Source organism: Salmo salar, chromosome 02, assembly GCF_965601325.2.
Source record: "Salmo salar chromosome 02, fSalSal1, whole genome shotgun sequence".
In the NCBI taxonomy this organism is placed as follows: Eukaryota; Metazoa; Chordata; class Actinopteri; order Salmoniformes; family Salmonidae; genus Salmo; species Salmo salar.
The window spans coordinates 69295001-69306875 of NC_138292.1; the positions used below are offsets into that span (position 1 = coordinate 69295001).

The 11875-nt window shown below is 41.7% G+C and overlaps 1 protein-coding gene and 1 non-coding gene across 3 annotated transcripts in view; one reads left to right on the top strand and one right to left on the bottom strand.

Annotated features, from left to right (window-relative positions):
• The window catches only part of LOC106590297 (ras-related C3 botulinum toxin substrate 2), a 15730-nt gene extending 7726 nt beyond the window's left edge, over window positions 1-8004 (top strand). Inside the window, exons 2-7 of one of the 2 annotated variants that reach the window (XM_045708447.2) lie at window positions 1469-1540; window positions 1668-1785; window positions 2088-2150; window positions 6099-6258; window positions 6951-7084; window positions 7442-8004. In XM_045708447.2, the coding sequence (XP_045564403.1) occupies window positions 1469-1540; window positions 1668-1785; window positions 2088-2150; window positions 6099-6258; window positions 6951-7081 (544 nt within the window). In that variant the 3' untranslated portion in view covers window positions 7082-7084; window positions 7442-8004. Of the gene's footprint in view, window positions 1-1468; window positions 1541-1667; window positions 1786-2087; window positions 2151-6098; window positions 6263-6950; window positions 7085-7441 lie in introns of those variants that run through there. The other variant, XM_045708448.2, reaches the window with a different exon arrangement.
• Window positions 8005-8999: 995 nt separating this feature from the next.
• LOC106590303 (uncharacterized) lies at window positions 9000-10143 on the bottom strand. Its single transcript, XR_014381824.1, has 3 exons — window positions 10060-10143; window positions 9616-9746; window positions 9000-9335 (listed from the first exon to the last, which is right to left on the bottom strand). It is a non-coding gene; the product is annotated as an uncharacterized LOC106590303 (transcript).
• Between the last annotated feature and the right edge of the window lie 1732 nt (window positions 10144-11875).

An 11875-nucleotide genomic window follows, 5' to 3' on the forward strand; every position in this document is an offset into this window, starting at 1 on the left:
CTAAAACACAAGCTGGCTTCCTGTAAACCATGTGACCTACTCTGGTTGCCGTGGTTATGAGCCCTTGTCAACCTCTGTGACCTCTGTGAGTAGCACGCTGGATATGAGTGTTTGTAAAAATGACACAAATGGAAATATTGAGTACAAAACACACTGAAAAATGACATAGTATTTGTGTTTGTTTATTTTCTCATAACTAATGTGATGAAGAAGCAGGTTGTTTTCAATGAGGAAGAAGATAGACTGAGAAATAGAGACCTGTAGTCATCATACTAGAAGGCTATGCTACGTCTTCTTGAACAACGGTTCAGTGGAAAAACAAGATGTCCGCCGATGAGAAAGATGATAGACTTGGTTTAAGTTGGCTATATGAGGTTCAGGTATTACTCAACACCCTGACGTAGTGCTAAACCAAGTCATGATGTTGATGAAGTTGAGACATGACAGGACACGTTGGGGTAATGGAATGTGATTGGTTGATTCACCTTGAAATATGCTTACTTGTTGTTTATGGCCAACCCCGGCTTCCTTTGTTCAGAGAGGAGTCGTTTGTTCAGAGAGGAGTCGTTTGTTCAGAGAGGAGTCGTTTGATTGAGCTGTTGGATATGGAACAGAGCCTTGAAAATGAGTCAATGTTTTCATTGTCTATTTCATGTGTTTAAACGGTGTAGAGAACCCACTGGGCACAGACGTTATTTCAACGTCTAGTTTGGATTTACATTTGGTTGAGTTGTTAACTAATGTGAACTCAACATGAAATCAACAAAAATGTCATCATGTCATTGTATTTAGGTTAAAAGTTGACGACTTTTTGCAAATTCAATCAGTTTTGTAGGTTGATTCATTGTCGTCACGTCTTTTCTTTCCTCAAATGACACGGAAACAACGTTGATTCAACCAGTGTTTTCACAGTGGGACGCTGCATTTTCCCCACTAATGGTTAAGGTTATAGCTGTTTAAATGACCATTGAGTCCTATTGAAACGTTGATGTGTATTTTCCCTGTGTGTTTCAGAGCTGTTTAAATGACCATTGAATCCTATTGAAAACGTTGATGTGTATTTTCCCTGTGTGTTTCAGAGCTGTTTAAATGACCATTGAATCCTATTGAAAACGTTGATGTGTATTTTCCCTGTGTGTTTCAGAGCTGTTTAAATGACCATTGAATCCTATTGAAAACGTTGATGTGTATTTTCCCTGTGTGTTTCAGAGCTGTTTAAATGACCATTGAATCCTATTGAAAACGTTGATGTGTATTTTCCCTGTGTGTTTCAGAGCTGTTTAAATGACCATTGAATCCTATTGAAAACGTTGATGTGTATTTTCCCTGTGTGTTTCAGAGCTGTTTAAATGACCATTGAGTCCTATTGAAACGTTGATGTGTATTTTCCCTGTGTGTTTCAGAGCTGTTTAAATGACCATTGAGTCCTATTGAAAACGTTGATGTGTATTTTCCCTGTGTGTTTCAGAGCTGTGGGGAAAACATGTCTTCTCATCAGCTACACAACCAACGCTTTCCCTGGAGAATATATCCCTACTGTGTGAGTACACACACACACACACACACACACACACACACACACACACACACACACACACACACACACACACACACACACACTTGATATGTACAGTACAATAGAAAAGTGTGTGTGTTCTCTTCCTCAGCTTTGATAACTACTCAGCCAATGTGATGGTGGACAGTAAGCCAGTCAACCTGGGTCTCTGGGATACAGCAGGACAGGAGGACTATGACAGACTGAGACCACTGTCCTACCCACAGACGGTACAGACACACACACACACACACACACACACACACATTTATTTATATATATATAATATATATAATATACACACACACACATTTATTTATATATATATATATATATATATATATATATATATATATATATAATATACACACACACACACACACAAACCTAATTGAGTCCGGTGTCCTATATTAATGCATAGAGCTCTCTCTCTCTCTCTCTCTCTCTCTCTCTCTCTCTCTCTCTCTCTCTCTCTCTCTCTCTCTCTCTCTCTCTCTCTCTCTCTCTCTCTCTCTCTCTCTCTCTCTCTCAGGACGTGTTCCTCATCTGTTTCTCTCTGGTGAGCCCAGCCTCCTATGAGAACGTCAGAGCCAAGGTGATCATCTCTAGATTCTACCTGTATCTATCACAGTCAGGGTTGGCCTTCTAAAATTCAATCATTCATTCATTGAAATTTCCCTATTATTTTCTATGATGTCTTTTCAACATGTTAATTGGTCATTTAATATTCAGCCTGCAGAATTGACTGAACCTGAAGTTGAATTAAGTCCCATAATACATAAAGCTGTATGGAGGTGAATTAAATTGAGCCCTAATTGAAATGTCAGTTAGTATTCAAGGTGCATGTCCTACTATTGACCACTAGATGGCGGTGTGTCCCTACACTGTCAGGGGGACTGTCTGATCCTACTGTGTCGAGCGTTCTCTCTCCCCTGTTACACTCCTCTAGTCCAATGAAAGCACTTTGGATATTTTTAAATATCTTTTCATTATTATTTTCAAGATTTTTTCATTATTTCTACATAGTCTATTCTGCGTTGCGACAGAACAGAGTGGGTGTGAACTGCGACACACACAAAACAACAGCCGTCATCACAACAAGGACCTTGACATTTTTTATTTGAGATATTTTTTCTTCTTTTATTGGTTTCCACATATTAAAGCTAGAATCCTTAGTTGCTACATCCATTTTTGGACGTATAAATGACTAATATGTAGCTATTGATTGTTGAAGAATATACCTTATAAATGCCTCATGAGCTTAGATTAACTGTCGTACCCCATCAGAACCCAAAATATAAGCTTACTTTACTCAAATGTAAACTAATACTGTATAGCCTCAAAACATGTTTAAAAATGATATATTTGATATCATGGATGGTCAGTCCTTGCATCCTTAGCTCTGTCTATGAATTAGAGAATGGTTACATTTCTCCAGCCCCTTACCGTAGCTTTTTAGCGAAACAGGGGCGGTTTGTTATTGTTTCGATTAAGGATTGTAGCTTTAATGATGCAACATAAGAAAACAATCATTTCCTTCTTCAGGTGGAGAGAGGCTGGTGGTGTGACATAAATTCTCAAATAGGACTTATTTCACACTGCAATAAGCCATGAACATATTGATAGCAAGCATTGGCCTCCATAGTGAGGGAACCCACCCCTCCCCCGAAGACCCCCCCCCCCCACACCCCGTGCCCCCGCTCCGTCGCCCAACCAGACGATGAAGGTGTTAAATATCTATTAGATGTCAGGTGCATTGGGTCAGGGCCGAGGCAGAGGGCCACAAGGGGATGGGTCCCCCGGGAGAGGGCCAGGCAGCCCCGCCACACGAGGTCAATGTTTAGAAAATAATATTAATATCAAACAATAATTGTTTATTTATTTTAACACAGGAGTTCTGGAGTGTTCAAATACAAAGACATTAACACATAATCATGTCATATGACAGCAATGTTTGAAATGGTCTCTAAAGTGAGGCCTCTCCACCCTCTCCCCAGAGATCCACTCCCAGGCTGCTCCACCCTCTCCCCAGAGACCCACTCCCAGGCTGCTCCACCCCCTCCCCAGAGACCCACTCCCAGGCTGCTCCACCCCCTCCCCAGAGACCCACTCCCAGGCTGCTCCACCCCCTCCCCAGAGATCCACTCCCAGGCTGCTCCACCCCCTCCCCAGAGACCCACTCCCAGGCTGCTCCACCCTCTCCCCAGAGACCCACTCCCAGGCTGCTCCACCCTCTCCCCAGAGACCCACTCCCAGGCTGCTCCACCCCCTCCCCAGAGATCCACTCCCAGGCTGCTCCACCCCCTCCCCAGAGACTCACTCCCAGGCTGCTCCACCCCCTCCCCAGAGACTTACTCCCAGGCTGCTCCACCATCTCCCCAGAGACCCACTTCCAGGCTGCTCCACCCTCTCCCCAGAGACTCACTCCCAGGCTGCTCCACCCCCTCCCCAGAGACTCACTCCCAGGCTGCTCCACCCCCTCCCCAGAGACCCACTCCCAGTGTGTCCTCCCCTCAGCAGCCTCCACTGACAGAGACCCACTCCCAGTCCAGCTCCTGACACAGATGTTAATAAATATATGTTTGTTGTCAGATGAACCAGGTCAGATGAAACAGGTCAGGTGAACCAGGTCAGGGCCGGAGCAGAGAACAGCACAAGGAAGGGGCCCATGGAAAAGGGTCGTGCAGTCCTGCCCAGGGTTGGGGAGTAACTGATTACATGTAATCTGATTACAAAAAAACTGTGACTGTAATCAGTTAAGTTACCAGCAAAATATTGCAATCAGATTACAGATACTTCTGAAAACTAGATAATTACTACTTGGATTACATGAAATTCAGAAAGGATGTTTGTGACAAAATAATTTATGAAACCTTTCTGTTTTCTCCATGACATTCAAATCAGCATTAAAAGACGTTGAAGTTGAAGTTTGTTCCAGCTGAGTGAGTCTGACCAGTCAGAGACCACTATGATGACACCAAACGCGTGAAAGTAATCAGATTACGTTACTGAGGATTGAGTATTCCAAAAGTTACATTACTGATTACAGTTTTGGACAGGTAACTAGTAACTGTAATGGATTACATTTAGAAAGTAACCTACCCAACCCATGTCCCGCCCCTCAAAACAAATGCCCCTCACAATGTCTGTCTGATTTAAGGGAAGTATAAATATATCAGTGGTAATATGAGACAAAGACATCAGAACACATTTATTTCATGTTACAACGGAGGTGTAGCAACACCTGGGTCTATGTTACCAATCAACAATGATGTTTCCTCCCAAAGGACATACTGGTTCAGTCTAAGTATAACACACAGGCCTCCCAAGTAGTGTAAAAAGAGGTCTGTTTCTTGACTGTGTCCATCTCACTAATAATAACTGAAATGAAAGCTAGAGAGTTAAGGAGTATCGAAAATTACTAAAACGATGGATAGAAGACTATTTTTTGCAAGTGTTGACGGTGATTAAATGTTATCAATTTTCAGTGTGGCCCTTCCTCCGGCCCTCGTGGATGAGCGATTGTGGCCCCAGGGTCAAAATGAGTTTGACAGACACACACACATTCTATTGAGTAGAATCCACAGCCTTTTAGTCTCTTCTCATCTGAAGACTCTTCAGAACACTCAATGTGGATCTGGCTTTTAAGAAATAGCTAGTGTTGTTTGTAAGGGTTTTTCCCTATAGCTAGCCCACACTACACAATACACTCATGTTAATTCTGTTGCCCCTTCACTCTCTTCTCCATCTAATGTCAAAAGTATTTTTGCGTTTTCTGTCTCTCCTTGCTGTTTTACTTCTGTCGCCATGGCGACCGGGTCCCTATACCGCAAATGTTGTTCTAGGCCGATACTAGATTATCGCAGAGTGTTGCTATGGGTCACAACATGATGGAATGATGCTTTCCCCTTTGTGTTGAGTTTCTATCCGTATGCTCGTGTGTGTGTGTGTGTGTGTGTGTGTGTGTGTGTGTGTGTGTGTGTGTGTGTGTGTGTGCGTGTGTACCAACATACAGTATATTTATCATAGGACACAGTGTATCAACATACAGTATATTTATCATAGGACACAGTGTATCAACATACAGTATATTTATCATAGGACACAGTGTACCGACATACAGTATATTTATCATAGGACACTGTGTACCAAACACAAGCACAGAATGATACCACACGGGACGAGACCTGTAATCATCTGCACAATACATGCGGCACGAAAGCCAAAACAACAGAGCACAGGTACTCACACGACCAACGGACATGGAAACAATAATCGACAGGACAGTGGTGAACAAAGGGAACACTTATACAATTACTAGGTGTGAGTAGTGACAGTTCTGGAGGGATCCGTGACAGTCTCTCTCTCTCTCTCTCTACAGTGGTAGCCAGAGGTGAGGATGACTGGTGGCTACTAGTTGATAATAAAATATTTCTCCCTCCCTTTCTCCATTTCTCTCTCTCCTCCTCCTCCACCACCCCCCTCCCTCTCTTTCTTTCTCTCTCTCTCTCTCCTCTCTCTCTCTCTCTCTCTCTTTCTTTAGTGGTACCCGGAGGTGCGTCACCACTGCCCGTCAACCCCTATCATCCTAGTGGGTACTAAGCTGGATCTGAGGGACGAGAAGGAGACCATCGAGAAGCTCAAAGAGAAGAAACTGGCCCCCATCACCTACCCACAAGGCCTAGCGCTGGCCAAGGACATTGGTAGGTCACCTCATATAATAATCCATTGCTTTTTATGATGATGGAGTTGTATTTTGTAAAGTACTCTAAAGCACTTGAGTTAACAGCTGACATAAATAGGGTTTTATAAAATACAGTACATTTGATTGATTGATATTTTGTTTTCCGAGTGTTCTATGACTAGTATTAAATGAGAGAATCTGTACCAATCTATTCAGACCGGATCTCCTCAGATTCATATCTGAGATGAATGTTTAAATGAATGGAGAATGAAGTGCCTATCTGGGTTGTCTGCATGTACACAGTTCTCTCTCTCCCTCTCTCCATGGAAAACATATGTTTACATTGCAAAAGCAAGTGAAGTAGATAATAAACAAAAGTAAAACAAACAATAAAAATGAACAGTAAACATTAAACTCACAGAAGTTCCAAAAGAATAAAGACATTTCAACAGTGTTGTAACGATGTGCAAATAGTTAAAGTACAAAAGGGAAAATAAATAAACATAAATATGGGTTGTATTTACAATGGTGTTTGTTCTTCACTGGTTGGCCTTTTCTTGTGGCAACAGGTCACAAATATTGCTGCTGTGATGGCACACTGTGGTATTTCATCTCTCTCTCTCTCTCTCTCTGTTTCCCGCTTCCCCTCCCTCCTCATTCTCTCTCTCTCTCTTCCTCTCTCCCCCTCCATCCCTCCATCTCCCTCCCCAGACTCTGTGAAGTACCTGGAGTGTTCTGCTCTGACCCAGCGTGGCCTGAAGACAGTGTTTGACGAGGCTATCAGGGCAGTACTCTGCCCACAGCCAACCAAGGTCGGGAAGAAGAAATGTCTACTGCTCTAACAGGTGAGAGGGAGGCAGGGAGAGAGAGAGGGGGAGGGGGAAGAAGGGAGAATGAGAGGTAGAGAGGGAAGGAGGAAGAGGGAGGGAAGGAGGTAGGGATGGGGGAGGGAGGGAGAGAGAGTGAGAGGCAGGGCCTCTGCCCACAGCCCACCAAGGTTAGGAAGAAGTGATGCCTAGTTCTCTAACTAATGAGAGAGATGGAGGGAGGGAGAGAGGGCGAGGGAGGGAGAGATAGAGGTTTGGAATCTCTGAAACAAAAAAGGCTATAGTGGTCGATAGGAGGGTGAGAAAGCTAGAGAGTCTTTACCTGAAGTCTATCTACATTATTCTCACAGTCTGTTGATGTTGTTGTTTCTCTAGATGCAGCTAAGAGTGAAAACGGACAGCGAACAAACCAGGGAGCAAGATGTTCAGTTAAAGAGGTCTTATAGTTTTACTGTGCTAGAAGAAAAAACATTGCCTTATGAAAGCCTACATGGTTAAATAAATATAAAATACTATAATTAAGTGATGTTAATTATATTACAATGGTCTCTAATGTGTGCTTGTTTGGTACGGGTATGTAATGTATGATATAGGTGTTTTTATTCATAATAGGTGCACAATATTCATAATCTGAATAATATACTGTAATATTTTCCCCTCGACTGTGAAGGTGGTATCTGACCTTGATGTAAGTGCGTACCAAATGGCACCCTATTCCCTATGTGCACTTTTGACCAGAGCCCTAGTACACTACATAGGGAATTGGGTGTTAATTGGGACACAGAAGAAATTGTGTTGGTATACAATTAAACTCAATTTGCATGGCAGTCCATGATCATTATCGTTATTATGAGTTGTAGTTTGATGAAGCCATCTGTCCAATGTGTCTTGATCTGTTTCCAACCTCTATATAAAGGACTGCTTATCTGTAATATCAATCTGGATTAATTGTGTTAATTAATTGATTAATGAAAGTGAAATTATTGATTGTGTCTTTGGGTAATTTATCCATTGCAATGAGGTCAACCCTATCCTGTTGTTGGGGTTAGGATGAAGATAAGTCAGAGAGAGAGAGAGGGAGAGGGGAGGAAGAGAGGGGAGAAAGAGGGGAGCGGGAAGAGAGTGGAGAGGGAAGAGAGAGGAGAGAGGGGGGAGAAAGAGAGTGAAATAGAATGGGGAGTCAGTGATACGGTATTGAAAAAAAAGAGAGAGAGAGAGAGACAGAGAGAGGAGGAGAGAGAAAGAGAGAGAGGGGGAGAAAGAGAGAGAGGAGGAGAAAGAGGGGAGAAATAGAGAGAGAGGAGGAGAAAGAGAGAGAGAGGTGGGAAAGAGAGGGGAGAAAGAGAAAGAGAGAGCGAGGAAGTGAGAGGGGAGAAAGAGAGAGCGAGAATGGGGAGGGGGAAGAGAGAGGGGAGAAAGAGAGAAAGAGAGAGATCCAGAGCTAGTGATACGTTATTGAAAAAAAGAGAGAGGAGGAGAAAGTGAGAGGAGAGAAATGGAGAGGGGAGAAAGAGAGAGATCCAGAGTCAGTGATACGGTATTGAAAAAAAGGGTTGAGTGAAAGCCTGTGGCCTGCTTAGAAAGACACAGGAGTTTCAAAGAAGTGCACATAAAAATGGGACTTAAATTCCAAAGATGGCAAATAGTCTTTGGAGTAACAAAGCCACATGAGACTGACAGTTTGAGCATTCAAGTATAGTAGTACTGCCACTTAAAAACTAGATTTTAATTGACTAGATTCATCTCAAATGAAGTCTGACCACTCCAATAAGAATCAATGGGAAATCCTCAGCAATGATTCCTTTTTCTCCTTACTAAGAGCTTTACAGTAAAATCTGTCTAACCTGATACTTGTTGTTAATGGAACTCTTTTCTCCTCTTCTGTCCCCTCTATACCATATGTCAATGTAAACAGTACAATAGACACAAAAAGTAGAATAGAGTAGAACTCCTTTAATTGCCTCAACAATGCATATCTAGTTCAGTCATCAGCGAATATACTGTGTCCTAGTTAAGTTTGAGTTAATGTACGGAGATCTAAAATCTCTTTATGGTTTATTGGGATACAGTGATTAGCTTCTACTGTTAATTAAATTCACTTTCAAGGCTTGATCTCCCAGGTCGGGATGTGAGTGGTTTTCCAAATCCAATCTTTGTACTTGCAGACATCCATGACAATGCCTGGTGAACTGCATGCTATTAAAAAGCCTCCTTGATGAACACCATACAGCTGGTCCCGATCAAACACCACACCTCCCCCAGAATCACCCTAGAGAGAGAGCGAGAGAGAGAGAGAGAGAGAGAGAGAGAGAGAGAGAGAGAGAGAGAGAGAATTTACAGTCAAGCAGTTAGATTTGAATATTTAATCTCGAAAACCATTTATTGTAGTAACAGTTAATAACAGTTAGTAATGTAGCTAATAACTAATGAAAACATGATTGATGAGAATGTGAAATAGAGAGGAGTTTTTTATTGTTGTAACTCCTCTAATCTAAGTTAGATGAGCCATAAACGTGTCTTAATAATGTTCTGCTTGGAGGTGTACTCACGAAACAGGTATCCACTTTGCTCCTTTTAGTACAGAAGATGTGTTGTTTTTTAATTGATTGCTGAATATTTATGTTATAACAGCTCACAACTTCATACTCTGCACACTTCAGAGTAGTTGATACATCAACTACTGGGGAGACAATAAGGGGAAGTCAGATGGGATTCAATTGACAAACTATTAAGTATTTACATTATATTACAGGATTAAGTGGTAATAACATCTGTATGGTGTCCAATTATTGTTACTTACCATGAAGACATCATTTTCCCCACTTACTCCTTAATTCCAGTGGTTAACAGGGATCCCCTTTGTAACCCTTATCCTAAAACCATTACTTCTAGTGCAAGTTAACCAAATTGTTCTGCTATTATGGACTAGACATCATGGTAAGTAACAATCACTTAAAACCATAGACAAAATATCTATAATGTGTTCATCTCACCTCTGTTACCGTCAGAATCAGCTTGGGTGCCACCATAACCTGCGATCTGAACTGTATCACCCCGCTTTAGTTCAGATGTCTTCCTAGAGCAGGTGAATAAAACAATTCAATCAGGCTTTCAGAACATTGAGTTCTATTTGCAGAAGAAAAAAAGAATTGCAGAACTGGGATGGGTTGAAAAATCTAAGTTCATTGAAATTCAGAGTAATTGTTGTAGGTGAGTAGCCTAATGTTCCCCTGTATTGCTCTACAAGACTACCCATCCTATCCTTTCCTCATCTAATAGGGCAGCTGTTTGGGGTTTCAGGCTGGGTTTCTGTACAGCACTTTGAGATATCAGCTGATGTACGAAGGGCTATATAAATAAATTTGATTTGATTTTCTAAGTATTTTCTTCTCATCAGTTCACTGTTCATCTGCCACCATAACACTTAAACTTGCTTAGCATCAGGGTCATATTAATTAGTGCACACCATAGCAGAAATATTTTTGCAACAGCAATTGTTTTGCAAAAAAAAAAAGTTGAGTTAATCCCTACCCACTGTCCTCTATTTTCCTCTTTTTGGCAGGTGTAGTTAAACAGTCAGGAGGATTGACAGGCGTAATTGTGTTCTCCTTGGCAGATTCAGGTAACTTCAGTAGCATGATGTCATGCTGGTCTGGGTGAACATGTGTATCAGTCGCTTCAATTTTTACTGGACCCTTGACATGACCTGAGCCTGGATGTTTACCCAGTACTACATACACATGAGGAACACTGACAGAGAGCAGTAGTCAATAACAGTTGTATAGCACAGTTCATTTAAAGTAGTTGATAGTTAATAGCAGTAAAACATTAACAAATACTCTCTCTCTCTCTCTCTCTCTCTCTCAATTCTCTCTCTCTCTCAATTCTCTCTCTCTCTCAATTCTCTCTCTCTCACTCTCACTCTCTCAATTCTCTCTCTCTCTCAATTCTCTCTCTCTCTCAATTCTCTCTCTCTCACTCTCACTCTCTCACACACACACACACCAGGGTTGGGGTCAATTCCACCCAATTCTGGAAGTATGCTGAAATTCCTGTTCTCATTCTCTTCAACGATTTTCAATAAGGAACATTTGGAATTTGGTTTATTTTCTGAATTGACTGGAATTTAAATGGAATTGACCCCAACCCTGTCACACATACATATTAATTTACATTTTAGTCATTTAGCAGACGCTCTTATCCAGAGAAACTTACAGTTGTGAGTGAATGCATTTTTCATACACACACACACACACACACACACACACACACAGATGGTGACAGTAAGTGCTATTATGAACAGTTCTGCTCTCACAATCCTTCATCTTTATCTGTTGTGCACATGTACACTCACAATTGATGTTTCTTTATCACATTTTCAGTAGGCCTGCAGTGAGCAGCAGTTAGAACCCACTGGTCGCTGATCAGAGAACCACCACACTGATAATGAAAGCCTTGTCCTTTAAGCCATTCTATGCGCACATGGTACAGCCTTTCCTTGTCATTACAATCCTTCCCCCCGATGATCCTCTTCTGAATGTCGCCCAACGTGGCATCTGAATGAGAGAGAAGAGATAACCAGAGAGTGAGAAATTAAAATAGGCAGAATGTAAAGACAAATATGGGAATAAAAGACAGAAAACAACTGTTGTAGCAAAATAAAAAGGAAAGTAAAGAAAAGTAGAAGTTTCCATAAGGAATAAAGAATGGAGAGGGAACAGAGACATACAGAGTAAATGGTTGGTACACAAACCTGCCAACATCAGGGAGAGCAGAAGAACACCACTCAGTGTCTTCATGGTTTTCATG